The 18,026-nt window shown below is 49.9% G+C and overlaps 2 protein-coding genes across 2 annotated transcripts; one reads left to right on the top strand and one right to left on the bottom strand.

Annotated features, from left to right (window-relative positions):
- Positions 1–2: 2 nt before the first annotated feature.
- Positions 3–4,268, bottom strand: MEST. Its single transcript, XM_032193932.1, has 11 exons — positions 4,115–4,268; positions 3,934–4,013; positions 3,752–3,829; positions 3,325–3,461; positions 3,028–3,086; positions 2,793–2,833; positions 2,625–2,695; positions 2,119–2,220; positions 1,461–1,537; positions 1,053–1,116; positions 3–657 (listed from the first exon to the last, which is right to left on the bottom strand). The coding sequence occupies exons 1-11, from the start codon at positions 4,266–4,268 to the stop codon at positions 540–542; spliced, it is 981 nt and encodes a 326-aa protein (XP_032049823.1). The 3' UTR covers positions 3–539.
- A 1,775-nt stretch (positions 4,269–6,043) lies between these two features.
- On the top strand, positions 6,044–17,508 carry CEP41 (centrosomal protein 41). Its single transcript, XM_032197020.1, has 11 exons — positions 6,044–6,090; positions 6,460–6,523; positions 7,293–7,340; positions 10,600–10,661; positions 11,767–11,836; positions 12,235–12,370; positions 13,075–13,226; positions 13,539–13,606; positions 14,422–14,536; positions 14,685–14,900; positions 15,350–17,508. The coding sequence occupies exons 1-11, from the start codon at positions 6,058–6,060 to the stop codon at positions 15,496–15,498; spliced, it is 1,113 nt and encodes a 370-aa protein (XP_032052911.1). The 5' UTR covers positions 6,044–6,057; the 3' UTR covers positions 15,499–17,508.
- The last annotated feature ends 518 nt before the right edge of the window (positions 17,509–18,026 follow it).

Below are 18,026 nucleotides of genomic sequence, written 5' to 3'. Positions count from 1 at the left end.
TTACTCAGCAGAAGCCCCTTATTCTTAAAGGTTGCTAATAAATTTAAAACAAAGCAGTTAAAAAACACCCCAAACCTGCAGCAAACACAGTTTTTTGAAGATTTTGCGTGAGATAGAGGAGACAAAAATCAATTTATAGAGAAACTATACTTCAGCCGTGAAGGTTTTTCCCTTTCTACTCTGGCCTAACACTTCTCTGAGCCTTATGTCAGGTAACGCTGCAAAACCCTGAAGCTTTTTGGGGCTTAAAGCTGTCAAAGATTGGGAAGGAAAAGGAGAAAGAAAGACCTGGCTGTGATTTCCTTGGGAGGGGAGTTCTGCCACGCATTTCTTTCTGGCATTTCAGCATCCTCTAACTCTTAGGGCTGATTTTGTCCACGCCTCCCTGCAGGCTCAATTTTTGGTGCTGCTCCAAGGATTTGTGTGCACACGGCAGGTTGGCAGCCGAAGCAGTGCCAAGTATTGATCCGGGGATAAAAAATAATCATTTTTTTTCCTGCCCCTGAAGCCTGACTCGTCAGCAGAGAGCGAGGAGCAGCTCAGAAGGAGTCGATGAAGCTGAGATAGGCGTTGAGGAAGCCCGTTGGATCCTCCAGCTGCGGGTAGTGGCTGATGTGGTCATCCAGCACGGACACCGTGGACGCGGGAAGCACTTTTCTGGGGGAAGAACGCAGCGAGGGGTAAGCACAGCAACCCCAGCAGGCTCCTGTGCAGTTGGGGCGCTGTCTGTAACGTGGTTTTAGCACAAAATAAAACCCCAAGAACTTGTAACAGCTCCACCCGGCCTCTGGTCCACGTGCTTGGACTTAATTCAGGTCCACAGGAGGAAAAAAATCAACTCAGACAATAAATCTGAACTCTCTGATGTGATTTTTTTGTGATTGCTGCGACTGAGAATTGGGACTTTGATGCCTAAAATTAGGGAACGATTTCTAAGCTTCCCAACTGCCCGGCTGCGTGGGTTACAGGTGGGGAGAAAAACCAGCCCGGATGGAAAGGGAGACAAAAAATCCCCCTCGAAACGAAACCCCAGCTGCGTGGCGGCGCCTTACTTGTACAGCTGGAGGAACTCCGGGTGCGGATTCACAGGGTCCAGGGGCCCGTAGATTAAATGCACTGCAAGAAAACGGCACAAACGGAGCTTTTATTGGCTGAGAACATCCCAAAACGGGGCCGGGGAGGCTCGTTGGACCCAAAAACCCCAGTAGGGAGCTCGGGGAACTTCCAGCAGGGCCCCAAGCCCTCAGCACACGGGGCTGTGCAAACCAGAAGCCCCAAGGGCTTTTTTCCTCGAGCTTTTTTTTTCCTCGAGCTTTTTTTTTCCTCGAGCTTTTTTTTTTTCCTCATTTTCATCCCAAGAGGCTCCAACAAGGATTGGAAGGAGCCAGCACCTGCAGTAAACGGGCCCAATTCCCCACATCCCCTCCCCAAAAACCCAAGAACACCAAAATCCTACTCACAGGGGACGGAGGTGGCCATCAGAGCCCCCACCCAGCGCTCTCTGTGCTTCTTCCTCTGGTTGATGTACTGCAAAATACTGACGGGGAGCCCGTCGTTATCATCTTAAACACCACCAGGTGCCTGCACAGCCCAGAGCTGCCTCCCAGGAGCAGAAACAAAAACCAAAATCACGGCGTTTTGGGGTTCTGGAGCTATTTGGGGGCCGGTGAGCCCTTGGGAGAGCCGGATTTTATTTATTTTGGGCCTTATTGTGTTTGGCGGTTCGGCTGGATTCCGCAGCAGGAGGAGAGGAGTCTGCATGTTGGCCAGGACAAAAACCAGCCCCACTAAACTCACACCACCAGCTTGGGGTCTTTCCAAAAACCCCAAAATTGTAGAGAGCCGGATTGAGCTCCGCTTGTCAACAAAACCCCAAAAATTCAAGCCGTGCCCTCAGATTTCTCCCCATCAGTTTCTTGTCCCCACCATGCGACATCACCCCCCTGTCCCGTTCCCAGCTGCTCCTCCATCACACCCCACATCTTTTTTTGGGGTTAAGCGACCCCAAAGCCCCCGAAAAGCACCCAGAGGCTCCGAGCACCCCCTGCCCAGCCCTCTAAGCCCCGAGGCGCGCTGCTGGTGCCGACCCCAAAATCTCCCACGGAAATCCCAGCTCACCTGTCAACCACGAGGTGGCCGTCGTTGGTCCTCACCGCCGCCCACATATCCCAATACTCGGCCTGCGAGGGCTGCGTGTAGGGCCCGAAAACGGCCCCAAGACTGAGGAGGGTCCCGGGAACGAGGGCAGCAGCCCCATTAATTCACGGCTCGGCCACGAGCGTTCCCAACCCTACACCGTGAATCCCTCGGGAGCCACAAATCATCCCCCAAAAGCACCCCAAAAGGGGTCGTAACAGCCGGTGAAGGGATTTATTTGGTCGTGTGCCATATGGGGAGTGATTTAGGGTTTTTTTTACCCCCCATAAGGTGGAGCACACGCGGGAGAGGAGGATTGTAGGGCGCGGAGGAAAGCCACGTGGTTATTAAACACTACCAACCCAACGGGAATGGCTCATGGGACCGAGGCCACTCAGATTTGGGGTAAATCTCTACTAGGACAGAGCCCGGGGATCCCTCCCTTTCCAAATTCCCCCAATTCCTGCCTTCCCAAACCCCAAACTCACCCTCTGGAGAAGAAGAAGAAGTTCATCAGCCGCGTGATGACGGGGGCCAGGAGGCCCCCATCCTTGAGGACCTGGGGCAGGGGGAGAAAGCGGGCAGGCATCGCTCTCGGTGTCAGCCAGGGGGGCGAATCCTAAAACCCTAAAAGCATTTTTTTCCACCCCGCTCACCTTCTGGATGAGCCGGGGCCGGTGCGTTTCGGGGAAAATACCTGGAAATATTTCGGAGAGCAGAACCGTGAGGCCACATCCCCTCTCCTCCCCTTCAGCAATCCTTTTTATTAATTCCCCGTGGCGGAATTAATTAGGGAAGGAGGGCGGGCGCCTGACCCCACCCCGATGGGCTCCAAAACCCCAAATCATCCGGGTCACCTCTCTCCAAACGTCACCCCGAAACCGAGCTCACCTCCGTTGGATAAGCAGAGGCTCTTGATCAGGATGCTCCCGGTTCGGTTGTGCTCATACCTGGGGACAACCCCACCCCAGATCAATAGGAAAAATTTGGGGAGGGATTTTAAAGACCCCAAAAGCTGCGATGGGATGCACGGGATCCCCCAAACCCCCCACCCGGGCCGTGATTCGGGACGAAACCCAACGCCCCCCGTCCCAGCCTTTTCGCTTTCAGCCGTAAAAGCAGGAGGAGGGGGACTCGGCTTTTTGGGGACGCGGCGCGGGGGACGGTCCCAAAAGGGGTTTTTGGGACCTGTGGAGCAGCTCCTGGGCGACCGTGTCGCCGTAGTCGTGGGACACGAGGTTGATCCCATGGCGGTGGAGGCCGAGGTGGCGCAGCAACCCCTCCACGATGCTGGCTTGCTCGAAGATGGAGTAGCGATGGGGTCGCTGCCAAGAAGAACGGGGCCGTGAGGGCTTCAAAAAAACCCCAAATCCTCCAAAACAAAGCCCCCCGTGGAAGAGTTTGGGGTTTAGGGCAGGGATTTGCGAGCAGTCGGGGCGTCCTGGGTTGGTAGAGCCCCAAAAGGAACCAGGAGTGCTTTGGAAGCACCCCAAAACCAAGATTTGGGGGCACGAGGAAGCTCCTCACCCCCTCTGATTTTAAAAGATCCCATTCTGTTTTTAGGAAGGGATTTGGGATGTGAAGGGGAACGGGTTCCTCCCGCCCCGATACTCACGGGTTTGTCGCTGAAGCCGAACCCGACGAAATCCAGGGCGACCACCCGGCGAAAGCGCAGCGTCAGCCCCTCCCAGATCTGCGGGGAGGGGAAAAACGCCCCCAAAAATTAAGAAAACCCACAAATTTCACCCCAAAAGTGCCGGGAAAGGAAGGATCCCGCATCGCAGAGCCCTTTTTAACCTTGCTCCAGTCGTAGCTGGAGGTGGGGAAGCCGTGCAGGAGGACGACCACGTCGGAGCTGCCCACGGCGCCGGCTGAATCTGGGGTGGGGGGCAACAAAAAAACCCCAAAAGACAAAAAAAAGAGGTTTTCAGCCCCGATATCTCCCGTTTTTCCCCAAAAAAAAAGGGGTCGCGGGTACCTCTGTAGAAGATGCTGCGTTCCTTGTAGGTGAAGAAGGCCCCGGAGGAGCGCCAGGAGAGCAGCTCCGGGGACAGCCGGGGGGGCGGGAGGTGCAGGTATAGGGCCAGGAGGGGGACGCCGAGCAGCCCTACCCACACCCAGCGCCCCCTCATCCTGCGGGGGAGGCGGTGGGGAACTGTGGGACCGGCCCCACAGCACCCCGGGGCACTCACCCTATAAGCCCCATCCCCAAAAGCCTCATAATCCCCCCCCCGTGGGCTCAGAGCAGCCCCCTAGTCCGCCCCCATAGCCCCAACCCAGCGTGGCCCCATAGCCACCCCATCCCCATAAGCCATCCCATAACCCAACAACCCCCCCCTGTTGACCCCATAGCCCTCCCCACGTCCCCATAACCCTCCCCATGTCCCCATAACCCTTCCCATGTCCCCACCCATGTCCCCATAACCCCCCCAATCCCCAATACCCCCCTAATAACCCCCCCATATCCTATTACCTCCATACCCCGCTCCATGTCCCCATAGCCCTTCCCATGTCCCTATAACACCCCCATCCCCATGAACCCTCCCAAATCCCAATACCCCCATACCCCTGATACCCCAATAACCCCCCATGTCCCCATAACCCCCCCATAACCCAAAAATCCCCATAGCCCCCCCATGCCCCCATTACCCCCTTAATCCCCCCATTACCCCCATAACCCCCCCATGTCCCCGTGCCCCCCATTACCCTCATACCCCTCCATGCCCCCCCATCCCCATAAACCCCCCACACCCCCAAGAACCCCCCCATGCCCCTGATACCCCCATAACCCCCCCACGCCGCCATTACCCCATAACCCCCCACTGCTCCCATTACCCCCCATGTCCCCCTGTCCCCATAACCCCCCCCGACCTCATAACCCCCCCCATGACCCCATAACCCCCCCACTAACCCCATAACCCCCCCATGTCCCCCTGTCCCCATAACCCCCCCATTACCCCCATAACCCCCCACTGCCCCCATAACCCCCCATGACCCCCATAACCCTTCCATTACCCCCATACCCTCCCCATGACCCCATAACCCTCCCACGTCCCCATAACCCCCCCATGACCCCCATAACCCCTGCCCATGACCCCATAACCTCCCCATAACCTCCCCATGCCCCCCCACGACCCCATAACCCCCCCATTACCCCCCAATAACCCCCCATTACCCCCATAACCTCCCCATGACCCCATAACCCCCCCACGACCCCATAACCCCCCCATTACCCCCCATAACCCCCCATTACTCCCATAACCTCCCCATGACCCCATAACCCCCCCACGACCCCATAACCCCCCCACGACCCCATAACCTCCCCATGACCCCATAACCCCCCCATTACCCCTTAACCCCCCCACGACCCCCATAACCCCATAACTCCCCCCCATGACCCCATAACCCCCCACTAACCCCATAACCCCCCATGACCCCCCCATTACCTCCTTACCCCCCCCATAACCCCCCATGACCCCATAACCCCCCCATAACCCCCCCACGACCCCATAACCCCCCCCCCAGCCCCAGCGCGGCCCCACCTGGAGGCCGGAGGCAGCCCAAGCCCCGCCCCCACCAAGCCCCGCCCACTTCAAGCCCCTCCTCCAGAAAACCACGCCCCTTTTAGCCCAAACCACGCCCCCGAGCCCCGCCCACCACCAAGCCCCGCCCCCCGAGCCCCCCTTCCCGCCACGCGCTCCCTGAGGAGAGCCAGGCCCCGCCCACCACCTCCAGGGGGCGTGGCCTCAGCGCCGCGGCGTCTCCCCCCGTTGCCTGGCAACGATTGAGCGGCGTCAGGGCCCGAACGGCGGCGTCCGATTGGCCGCGGCGGGGGCGGGCGGCCAATCGGGGCAGGGGTTGTTGCGGGGTCGGGTTGGGCGGGAGGGTGAGGGAGAGGAGAGGAGCGGCGGCGGCGGCAAGATGTCGGGCAGGAGGAGCGGCGGGCAGCCTGAGGTGGGGCGGCCCGGAGCCTTCCTCCCCTCCTCATCCTCCTCCCGTGAGGCGAGGGGACCTCGGCTGGGGCTCGTTGGGGAGGGTTCGGGGGGAGCGGGGCCGGGTTTGGGGGTAGAAATGCGATTTTTGGGGCTTTGGCGGCCCCCGGGGCCTGTAGGCGCTGTGGTGAGGGGCTGAGGGCTCGGGTCTGGCCTTGCCTGGGGCGGTGGCCACGTTCTTGTTCCCTTCTCTGTCTTTTGGAGCTCTTAAAATGGTCTCGGAGCTCCTAAAATTGCCTGTTCTGCCGGTTTTTTAAAGGCTCTCAGCCTTCCAAGCGGATGCGTGGCTGTGCATTGACACCCCCGTCTCTCTTTTTCCCTTTTAAAACAGTATTTAACCAGGCGCATCCCTCAGAACCCCAAGTACCAGCACATAAAAACCCGCCTCGATACCGGTAAGTGGAATTGGGGGGGGTGAAAACACTGGGCACGGGTGTAAGAGAGCACAAATGGATACACTGCCTGGGGTGTTTTGCCCCAAACTGGCCATGTTTTACCCCACGCAGTCAGTTCAGAACTCTCGTTGCCATTGTTGTGTCTTCCCTTATTATTTACGTCAGGTTCTGATGTGACGGTTTCTGTATGTGAGCTTTTCTTGCCTTAACTAATAACTTAACAAAGGCATAAATCAAAATAATTACTTGGAGGGTTTGTGCTGAGCTTTTTTCACTGTAGAAGTGATCAAATTTTATCCAATTTGCCTATAGTACCCGAAAAGCTGTTAGGAAAGGGGCTGCATGGCCACGTTTGCACTCAAAGCAATGTGTCAGAGGCAGGATTTGGGTACCAAGGTCCTGATTTTGGTTTCCTCAGACACAGGATGGTGATTTCAGACTCTGTTAAGATATGGAGGCTTAGGTAGTGGCAGAGGCTTTGACCTACAGAGCACCGTGTGCCCCCAGAGACAGTGCGGGCACTTCCTAGTGAGGTGGCTGGTGCCCCATGGCTTTTGGTGTTGGAGAGGCATTTAGGTCATGCCCTCATTAATATGATTTTAATTTTCAGTTAGTCCCAAAGTGGTCGGGCCATTTTACATGATGATCGCTGTGGGTCCCTCTCAACTGAACTGTTTTATTCTCGTGTGGTCCCTTCCTTCGAAACCAAGGCTGAAGACTTTGTAGCTTAAGAAAACCACTAATAATTTGTAACTGATGCTTGTTCCAGGGTGCAGCTTAACGAAATACATTGAGAAGTTGGAGGAGATCAAAAGAAGTGAGTATCTCAAGTAGCTTTTTTCTCTCTCTCTCCTTCTGGTAAGACACTACAGATTTAACTTAAGGTAGGAGACAGACAGGTCTGAGAGGTCTCTTTTCCATATAATTTTAGCACACTTAGTCAGAATATTACAAAACAGGAGCTAAACAAGCTCCTTCCTATATTCCTCATCAGTTTTTACCAGCACCACCAAGGTTTTGAAGGCTTTGGGTTATTTGGGCTATTGAAAACCCAGCTGACTTTTATTTGTGGCTGTATTCCTCCTGAAAATAAGCTTTTAAAAATGTTTCGCTGCTTTATTTTCAGCTATTGTCAGGGTTATTTTCACACGGAGAGCCAGAAAGCTCTTGAACCCACAGGGTGCGTTTACTGAGGTGAAAGAAAACACCTCGTAATTAACGGGGATTAATTAGGATTTTTGAATGCTCGCTTTCAGTTCCTAGACCCGCTTACTGTGCTCCTAAAAACGGGGTTGGGGTTGAAAGGGAGGTCACAGGGCGCGTTTGTGCCGGGTTTCCTGCAGAATGGCCCTTTGTTGCTGCTTGCTTCTGGGAAAGTCAGCAGAGAAATGCCCTCCTTTTTCCAAAACCTGGCTAAAGTTTCAGCCCCCAACGCCGGCTCGCCGTCGCTCTCTATCTGCCCTGGAAATCTTGTTGTGTTGCCTGTTGTTGGTTTGAAATCTCCCCTGCGAATCTGATCTCATCTCGTGCAGGAGATCTCTTGTTTCAGCGGGGTTTTGGAGCCCGGCAGAAGCTTTCTCATTACGGTGGTGCTGAATGGGCACCTTGTGTTCCCAGGCAATTTAGAAACTCCCTTCCCTTGATTTCTCATGGGTAGATGACACCGTTTGGCCTCAGCTTTGGGTACCCAGCACAGTCAGCTCTCTGTTCCTTGGGTAACGTGAGAGAGAGGCTTTATACCGTGAGCCTGCCGTGGAATCAAAAATAAAGCAGCTGGAACCCCGATTATTTGTCCTTTGGAGGGCTGGCTTGAGAGGCACCAAGTCTCTTCCCTTTCTCTGGCGTTGCTGAAGCACGGAGAAGAACTTCTCTGAATATACAACAGAGTAATCGTGGCTTGAGACCCATTTTCTGGAGCAAAATGTCAGAAAACCCAAACGGACTTCCCAGGACAGCACCAGGTACCTGCTCTTGCTTGGAAGTAGCAGCTCCGAGCATTCAAGGGGGTTTGCTCCAGGTCAGGCTTAGGAATAGCAGCTTTTTTTCCGTGTTTCCATCTATTTTTCCCTCTAAATTAAAATAATTTCTTGCTCTCCACAAGGCTCAAGCTCTTTTTGCCTGTGGATGGGGATTTTTAATCATTTGGTTGTGGGCTACGTGTGGGTTTTGTGTTGGGCAGCTGAAATAATGATTGATTCTGAGCTACAGAGGAAGTTTCTAACAACCTGAGCTTCAGGCTTGAGACTAGTCAGTTTTGCAAGGACCACGAGGATCATTTTGAAGCTATTTGATGTTCTGAAACCTCATTTTGTCCTTCAGATGTGGTTTGAAATGGACAGCACACACTGGCTTAGTTTGGATGGGCACTGAATTTGCTCAGACAAATGTAGTAGCACGTTCAGTTCTTCGTGGGCCTAACAATCAAATAGGGCAGGATGTTGAATTTGGGAACTCTCCTTGCTCTGAATGCTGAAAATTAATTGTTTTGCTTCTGCAGAGAGTGTATTTAAGAGATGGGAATTAAAAAACTAGAGGGAAAAGCTCACAATATCTCAGTGCCTCTCGACTGTGTGCAGGGAGAATCCTCTCCAAGCAGAATTTCTTTCAGGCTGCTCACTGCCCCTTGTAACCAGGAAGAAATTCCAGCCTCTAGCATCCACTTGGCTTCTTTTCTATAAATATCTCATCTTGAGGGTTTCCCTGAGCCAATTTTGGGGCTGCTGCTTGCGTGGCAATTACAGGGGTATGGATTGGAGCCTCTCCCCCTTCCCCCCATCTTCCCTTGGTTAAGCTGTGGAGCGTTCAGCAGATGGCAGGGTTTAGAGCTGCTTAACTGGCTGGATTTGGTAAGTTCCTGGGCTGCGTTATCAGCCCTCTTAGCTGAACAGCTGGGGAGAGAGCAGTTGGGAATACCCTCCAGCAGTTAAGATATTAGAAAAACACAAAGGATTTTTTTTATTTTAAAAAATAAAAACCTGGGAGTTGAGGGCTGGAGCCTGGTAAATGAGGAGGGGAGAAAGGAGGAGCGATTTTGTGGGTTTTAGGGAGCTTAGGGTGACTGGAGCTTGGCTCTCTGGGGTTAAAGAGCTGCACGCAGAGCTTTGTTACAGCCACCACGCCTGGTACTGAAGGAATCTTGTTCATCTTCTTTGCCTTTCCTTGCCAGTACAGGACAGGTTTATATATTTATATTTTTTTCCTTCATGCCCTCCCTGATGTCTTCTTTTTAGCTGTAAACTTCCCAAGGGATGGGACTTCCATTATCTCCCTGGGGAGGCTCTTTCATATCAAGATGTTCCTACTGATACTTGCCTTAGCTTCCCTCTCCTACTGCATACACCCTCTTGCTTCACACCTGAAGGCTCCTGGTTCTTACACATCTCAAGTATCTCAGTGCTTCCATCCTTGTCATCGCTTCTTTAGCACCCTTAATCCCTGCTCTGGTGGTTTGCCAGCTGCTCCAACAGCCCACTTGGTTTTCAGGCTTAAGAAGACAAAGACATTTCCTTAGAAATGTGTGTTAACAAATCACAGGAATTGGAATTTGATTGGCAGGTAAAGCAAGAAAACCTGGACCATTTTTATCAGTAAGATTAAATATACATGTATAATACTTGGGCTTAGTAGTTTAAAAAGCTGAGGCTGAGGTATACCCATGCTCTGATTCTGCTGAAATGCATACAATTAAAAATTCGAGTAAATTAAGTCTTTTAATAGAAGAGTTTGCAGTCATAGTGGGCTTCAAAGAACGGCAGAGGGGGTAAATTCATGAAGCTGCTTCCTTCCCTCAGTGAGAACAGAAAGCCCAAACTAAGAGGTGTAAAACTAGAATGTAAAAGCAACTAAATCTGCCTTCTACGTTTTAATTGTACCTGGACATGATCTCTGTCTGTTAGGAGTTTTCACGAGGCCTTTAGGTTTGCTGCTCTGATCCTTCAGAGCAAGCTTAGCTTACTGCCCTGAAATCTTACACGTTAAGAGCCTACAAAAATAGCTGAGACCAAGCCTGTCACCTGGCATCTGCAAAAGCTGAGAATTGCTTCAAAATGTTCACTGTTCTCTTTTTGTTTTTCAAGATTACAGATACAAAAAGGATGAGCTGTTTAAAAGATTGAAAGTGACGACTTTTGCCCAGTTGGTACGTATAGCTCTTCTCCCTGACTGCTGAAAGCTCCCTCTTGTGAACAGCGTGCTTGCTTTGCTTAATGCCTTCTGTGTAGTTATGTAAGTTTTTACAGTATTTAATTATTTTGTAATTGGATTTTCCTGCACCTTCTTATTTTCCTATTTCCTGCACAGGCCAAAATTTTTAGAGCAAACTCCTGTAATGGCAAATTGAAGGCTGCGATAACTCTGGTTCTGGAATTTGTTCCCTATTTATTTGTTTTCTTGTTTGCTGTCTTTTTTTTTTTTTCCATTCACTTAAGAGGATCTTCAAGCCTCTTACAGAAGAAAAGGACCACATAAAGTAGTATTCAAATCTGATTTCATTGAGCTTTGGGTCAAGTAGCCCCAGCCTGAAACCCTCCCTAACTGCAGTTGTAACTGCAGAATATGAAAGGTTGAGGCTTCAAAGCTTTCTGTATAGCTTTTAATTAATGAAGCAAAATATTAAAAATAAATACGATCAGCAAATAGAGCAGAGCGTTTCTTATACTGGTTCAAGAAAAACAGTAAAACAAGAAAAAGACAGGCTTTCTTCTAAGGAGTAAAGGGAAAAGGGAAGGCTAAGCTTGCAAATACTGAAGGAGCAGGCTTCTGCTGGATTATATCTTCAGTTACACTGGATTGTCATGACCAAAACTGACTCCCACTGTTGGGATGAACTGATTTATTATGGGAGTGTTGTAGGTCTGCTGTCACAGGCCGCTTATACCAGCTGTTTGAGGTTTTCTCCAGGATATATGTTCTGAAATGTTTCAGTTGTTGTAAGTGACTGAACTTTGTAAATGTCAGAAGACATCTGACACATCTGATATTGCCAGCACGGCCTAGCTGGCTGTTCTTTGCCCTAAGGTTTTGTTGTTTCTTTTTGGTACAATTTCCATTTAATAAAAAAGGCAGACCTGCAGTGCAGACCTCAAATCCCCAACTGTGTTTGACCCTGAAGTCCGGTAGCAGGTACGCTGAGTTAAAGGCGTTTTGGCTGGAGGATTATTTTTCCTTAAGATGATCCCTGCTGTCTTTCAGTGACACCAGTGTGTGTGTATCGAGGCATTGTTGCTTGCTTTTGTTTCCTGCAGGTCATCCAGGTTGCTTCTCTATCTGATGAAACCTTAGGAGTGACGAATGAGGAGATCCACAAGCTGGAAGGTAACAACATTTATTGTGAGCACAAAGAGAGAGAGCTGTAGATCGCTGTCATGTGCTGAACTGTGCCCTGACAGACATAGTTACTCAGCAAGTCCTTTTAATCAAGGAGAAAAATGGCATCATCTGTGGCCTGCAGCTGTTTGCAGGCTTGCAAATAGGAAAGACCTCATGCTGCATGGTTTACATTTCCATTAAATGCTTAAAAGTGAGATCTTGGGCTCTTAAAAATCGTATGGCTCTTTATTTTTTCCTATGGGGCTCTCAGTAAGTCATTTTAAGAAGAGGATGAAGATAAGGCCGTCTTTGAGACGCACTTTGAGACTAAAAATAGAAACCAGGCTTAAAACCTGCTTGTTTCCTGCAGCATTTTAACTCTTGGTGCCACGTTCTCTTCCCAGATGGTGCTTCTGATGCAGATGCTGAACTCTCGGCAGGGACAAATGGGAAAGGAAGCCCCAGTGGGACACCACCCAGTCCAGTCCTGTTCATAAACAGCACAGGAGCTGGGGAATCGTACCGGTCCACGCTGCAGAGGTACCTGATGATAACGTTAACACAACTCTGTCTTGGCAGATAACTGGTTTTACCCCACTGGTTATTTTAAATTGCTATTAGTGGCTTTATATTGTTTGTTTGTTTGTTTGTTTTTTCTCATTAAAGCCCGTTTTTGCAAGTCTGAGGATGGAATTAAGATAGAGAGTTAGCAGATTTTCCTATCTGAGTCTGTTTTGAGGTTGTAACCCAACGCTGTTGCTACTAGATCATCTGAATGGCTGACAAAGAAATGCGTTTGTGGGATTCAGCCCAGTTCCCTCAGCTCAAGGATCCATGTTATAAACTGTTATAAACCCAGTAACGTCTTCCCAATCAATCTTAATGCATTGTCCCGAGACTTAGAAAAAGAATTTCCAATTTGCATTTTGCATCACTTGTCAAGGGAGAATTTTTTTCCCTCACCTCAAAGAATGTTCCCTAGTTACTTAGGGTGCTGAGTAAAACACCTGGACTTGACTGATTTGGTCATACAGTGACACTGTACTGTCTATTCTTATACGAATAAAATCAGTCTCTTACAATGTACTGGCAAGCCCAAAATAGATTCTCTCCATTTTTATGTGGTGTCGTGCTCTATTAGAACATAAACAGGCTATAAGAGAAGCTGATCAAAAAGCACTTTGGTTAAAAGGCACAAAAGTGTTCAGAGGGAGGCTTGCAGCATAACGCCTTTCCTTTTGCAGTGTGATAAGTGGTGTTGGCGAGCTGGACATAGAAAAGGACACTCCAAAGAAAGAGGACGCTGAGGCTAAAGACCTGCCTTACCCCGACTGCCCCTTCCTGCTTCTGGACGTGAGAGACCGAGATGCTTATGACCAATGTCACATTGTTGGAGGTGAGGAGATGGAGTCCCACCACAGCCTGTGTCAGCTGGGGTCACACACAGCTCTGTGTGTCATGCTGGCAGGCCAGGCTTCATATTTCCCCCCTGAGGAGGACATCCCTTGGCTGCAGAACCTCTCTGCACTCATCCAGCACACCCATCCCTCCTGGAAAAGGATGAGGGCACCAATCTGCTGTTAATCCCTTAGTCAGCAGGTTTCTAAATCTGTTGTTCTCTTACCAGCCCGTGTCAGTTGTATTCCAGAGTGTGAGGGTTATTGATCAGCAAGTGTATGATTTTTTCTTTTTTTTTCTTCCTCTGCAGCTTATTCATATCCTATCGCAACGCTATCTAGAACCATGAACCCGTATACAAATAGTATTTTGGAATATGTATCCTTTACTTATAAAGTGCTGGAATCAAACAGAAAAATAAGAATAAAATTGGGGGTGTGTTGGCAAGGGCTTTCAAAAAGCTGCAGCTCTAGCAGTTGCTGTGACCAGGGCAGAGTTTAACCATGAAAATCGTGGGACTCCAAGGAGAGTAGGAGGTGAGGTTCTTTCTGTTAGCTGTGGTTAATCGGGGGGGGCTCTGCTGCAGCCATCAGGTGCTGGATTTGAGTTCCTCAGAGCTCGAATGCCTCTTGGTGCCAGTGGGAGCTGCCTGAATTTTTTGGCACTTTGTGAGCTTGGCTCTGGCTGCTGGAAGGCAATTCTGTGCCGTTTGCCTGTTCCACGCTGTTGCTGGAGTGCTGAGCTTCTTGAGGGAGGCACTGATCAAATCCTTTGGCTTCCTCTCGGTACCTTGATAGGGATTGGCTTCCCTCTGGAGTGCACAAAGAGGATTATTAGCTGGGATTAGGCTGAGAACTTCCCAAATTGGAAGCTTGCGAGGGCTGCAGGGGAGATTTTCAACAAATTGCCTCTTGCTGTTGCCTGTTACTAACCAGTCTTCAAATCAGCACTGAAACATTGTTCACAGAGCTGCACTGCAGTGAGGATCAGGCTGTGTCCTTCCAGTGTCTGGCAAGCTTCAGCTACTGAAGAATCACTTCTTAAAGCACAGGTGAAGGGAATACATTCCTGCCTGGTACTTGCAAATCAAAAAGGGAGTCTCTCTGCCTCCATCCCTGCTTGTTTCTCTCTTCTTCTTTCTGTGACGGTCACCCTGAGTTTACAAACGAATCCTTAGCTCTTCTGCCTCTCAGAAAAATGCCCATGGAAAAATCATAATTTTGTATGATGACGACGAGAGGCTGGCCAGCCAGGCTGCCACGACGATGTGTGAGAGGGGCTTTGAGAATTTGTTCATGTTATCTGGAGGTAAGGGGCAACGGGCACAGGGCAGCGTGGGATGAAAGCAAGGGTTTTGTGAGCTGGAGGGTGGGAATGGATGGATGATCACCCATTGCTGGTAAAATCCCAAATCTCTGATCCCACCTTAGCTGATAAGTGATCTGTCCGTCTGCAGGCCTGAAAGTCCTTGCACAGAAGATCCCAGAAGGACTCGTCACCGGCTCGCTCCCCCCATCCTGCCAGGGGGCAGCTCCCCCTGGATCCGCCCGAAAAAAGGCTGCTCCCAAAGCGCCACCCACACGTGCTGAGAATAAATGGAGATTTACTGCAGAAGATCTACAAAAGATTAAGTACTACCTAGAAGAGGAGCAGATTCCTTCAGATACTGCCAGTAAGACTCCAGGATGAATGCTAGGATAAATCCTGTAGCCCTTGAGCCTGCCCTGCAGCAGTTCCCTGCTTTGCCAAATTCTTTCCATGAGGTAGCTGGGAGAAGGAGAGGGTTTTTTTTTCTCCAAACTGAGAAAGAACTACACTGTGCTGATCCCAAAATTAAATCTTTTATGGCATTATGACAAAATTCTGGTTCTGTGAGGCCTACGATGCTTGAATGCCTTTAGGTTTTCCTGACCATTAGTATGTTTGGCAAGCTCTTAGCCCTTCTGTTCCTGCACAGCTAGATTGAGACTGCCCCAAAACCTGAATTTTTTGAGGGTTTGTGTGTTTAGGGTAAGAGCTGGACAGCCAGCGAGGGGCAGCAAATCATCTTGTGTTGCAGTGCTCCATCACACACACATTTTCACCTGGATTTCTGATTTTTTTATTTTTTTTTTTCCCCAGGCCGTCTTAACCGTGGCTCTTCAGGGCGTGATTCCAAGGCAACGACCGTGAGGAGCAGCCCCAGCCTCCCCACCACTGCTGCCAACGTGGGGTCTCTCACCAGCCGCTCATTCAGCAGGAGCAGCCTCCAGAACAGGCCATGGAAATAAGCAGCGGCGTCTCCTTGCACTGAATAAACGAATGTCCAGGTTCTGGGAACCCTGAGCAGTGCAGCCCGTTTGTCGTTTTAGGAATCCACGGGGGAAAAGCAGCTGTGGTTTATAAAAGGCAGCTCGGGTAAGGCAGGGGGAGAGCTGGAGGGGTTGAGGTTTTACAGAAGCAGCGACAGCATCGTGTTGGCAAGGCTGGCCTGTAGGTGCAGTGGCAGGACAGGACTGGAATAACTGATTTTGTAGGGGAGGGAAATAAAACTGGTAGCGAAGCCTGCGACCAGCAGGAAAGGTGCTGTGAAACTTGTAGTTCAGGCTAAAAAAATTTGTGTCTGTAACAAACGTTCCCTCTGTGCCGTGCCCAGAACTGCAGGTTATGCTGACAGCAGAACACGTGGAGGTCAGTGGGCCAGGAAAGCATCTGTGAGCAAAAACCTCGGTGTTTTTTTAGCAGAGATGCAAATTGCCAAAATAATGGAGAAAGGATTCCGTGACTTCTTTTTTTAAAAAATGTTTATGAACAGAAGTGTTTGTAATAAAGCTGTTTTTGGAAATAATGCCCAGCATGGCACAGTAACGTGACGGTTGTCTTGACTCGTGGGCAATTTGTGAAGTAGTTCTGTATTTTTGAAGGTGAGTCGGAAGGGAAAACAACTGATTCTTCTCCCTTATTGTCAGTCATTTTGACTTCTGACTGTGCTTTTTCTGCTTTGTTCTTCGCTGTGGTTGTGGAGAATGCTCCTGTGCTGTGTTTTGGGCTCTGAATAAGATGAGAGGGTAAGGCTGTGAGCTGAGCAGGGTTTTAGCTGCCTCTTACAGCAGGATCAGCTGCCGTGCTCCTCTTCCAGGTGTGCAAGCAGAGTTGTCTCCCTGATTCAGCTGCACACCAGTGCTTGCTTCACTCTCCTACTTGGAGCAGCTGCTTTAAGGTTAGGGTGGCTGAAGGGAAATTTTCTTTTGCCCTCTCACTGGGTCCCTACAACCTAGAAAGGACACAAATGTGGTAACTGAGCAGGGCAAGAAGATTTTATAGGAAACCAGTATCACAGCTTTCATCAAATCGGTGCTTTCATCATACCACTATTGCCTGGGTGACCTAGGAATCATCTGAAACTCATCAGTGAAAAAACTGATGCAGGGTGAGGAGAAAACAGAACCGAGGTTGCCTGCGTTTGTAGATGGTTGTGGAGAGATCCTGCTCCTCTCGCCCTCACCTAGTGCTGCTCAGCTTTACCTGGCTTTGGCTTCTTGGTCTTGTGTTTTACTGTGTGGCTTTTTTTTTTTTTTTTCTTCCCCTTCTGACATAAGCAAATGATCTTTAACAGACCCTGGTGCAGGTCACAGGGGAAACTTAAGGTGAAAGGGCAAGGTGAGAGAAATTACAAGGCCAAGTTTATCAGTTTAAGGCTCAGCATCCCTGAGGACACTTATCACAACCTCTCTTTGTACCTCCACTACAGGAGTGAGCTTTGCCTTCTGTACCCGTGACCCCTTGAATGATTAGGATTTGTGAAAGCAAGAGGTTGTGTAACGAGCTGCTTTTCTGCCTCTGGACTACTCTTTTCAGATTCTTTCACTCCTCTTAGTGACAAATTTTGGTAGCAGAGCAGAACCACAGAATTTAGCTCTGTGCAGTGACCAGCACAAACCTCCCATGCTGTGTAGGGATGCCCTGAGGGGGAGAAAAAGGGGAGAAAGGAAGGGCAGAGCCATGTTAAAAATATCCTGAAGGCCTATGCATACTTCAGCATTGAATGCCCGTGTTATCAAATATGAATCTATATTTTTCTATGTAACAAAAGCCAATTAAAGTGAGGTATCTTAAAGCCCTCAGCTTCCCAGAGAACCCTTAAATGGTTGTGCAAAGCTGTTTTAATTTGGGCAAGCTGCCCTTCCACCCTATCCACGCAGGTGTCTTGCATTTTTACAGGGAGGCTGTATGTTTGTACTTAGTGCTGCAAGGGGCAGGCTCGTCGAGTGCGAACACCCAAATAAAATAATAAAATTTAAAAAAATGGGTCTGTCTGTCTTAATCTTATTTTTTCCTGTCCCTGGGAAGGTGAATGCAGCTCGCCATCTTATGAACTGCTCAGCTTTCTTGCACTCACGCATAATCAATCACATTCTGAATGAAGCAGCCTGTCTTTGTGTCACCTCTGGGGAGAGAAGTGGTTGTTTAAATGGTCTGAGACCAAAGCAGGAGCTGCAGGAACCTTGTCCACGCTTTCCTATGCTCTAGGTCTAGAGGAGTGGACTCATCTCTCGGCGTTTTAGTTTCTGGCTGATGGTTTTACTGGCTGGATGTGCCCCTAAAGCTTTCAAAGGAATTTGATATTGGAGCATCCTGGAAATGCTACATCTAGCTTTGAGTGTGGGGGTGTAATGGGGCTTGTACAGCTGCATATTTTGATCTTGATGTCCCAAATCAGCTGCTCCATGATAATGTCATTGGGGGAAAAAAAATAAAAATAGACCTAACAGGCACCACCTCCAACCACCAGGTAGCAAAATGAGAAGGATCCCAAATC

The sequence above is a fragment of the Aythya fuligula genome, chromosome 1, assembly GCF_009819795.1.
Source record: "Aythya fuligula isolate bAytFul2 chromosome 1, bAytFul2.pri, whole genome shotgun sequence".
Lineage (NCBI taxonomy): Eukaryota > Metazoa > Chordata > Aves > Anseriformes > Anatidae > Aythya > Aythya fuligula.
This window is presented reverse-complemented; position numbering and strand designations above follow the sequence as displayed.

Bases quoted from the DNA above. Each gene is read 5' to 3' on its own strand.
- MEST (XM_032193932.1), bottom strand. From the start codon at position 4,268: ATGAGGGGGCGCTGGGTGTGGGTAGGGCTGCTCGGCGTCCCCCTCCTG. The intron at 2,834-3,027 runs GTGAGCTCGGTT...AAATATTTCCAG, and splicing joins CCTCTGCTTATCCAACGGAG to GTATTTTCCCCGAAACGCAC. The intron at 1,538-2,118 runs GTGAGCTGGGAT...GCTCCCCGTCAG, and splicing joins GGCCACCTCGTGGTTGACAG to TATTTTGCAGTACATCAACC.
- CEP41 (XM_032197020.1), top strand. From the start codon at position 6,058: ATGTCGGGCAGGAGGAGCGGCGGGCAGCCTGAG. The intron at 13,227-13,538 runs GTGAGGAGATGG...CTTCCTCTGCAG, and splicing joins CCAATGTCACATTGTTGGAG to CTTATTCATATCCTATCGCA. The intron at 14,537-14,684 runs GTAAGGGGCAAC...GTCCGTCTGCAG, and splicing joins TTTGTTCATGTTATCTGGAG to GCCTGAAAGTCCTTGCACAG.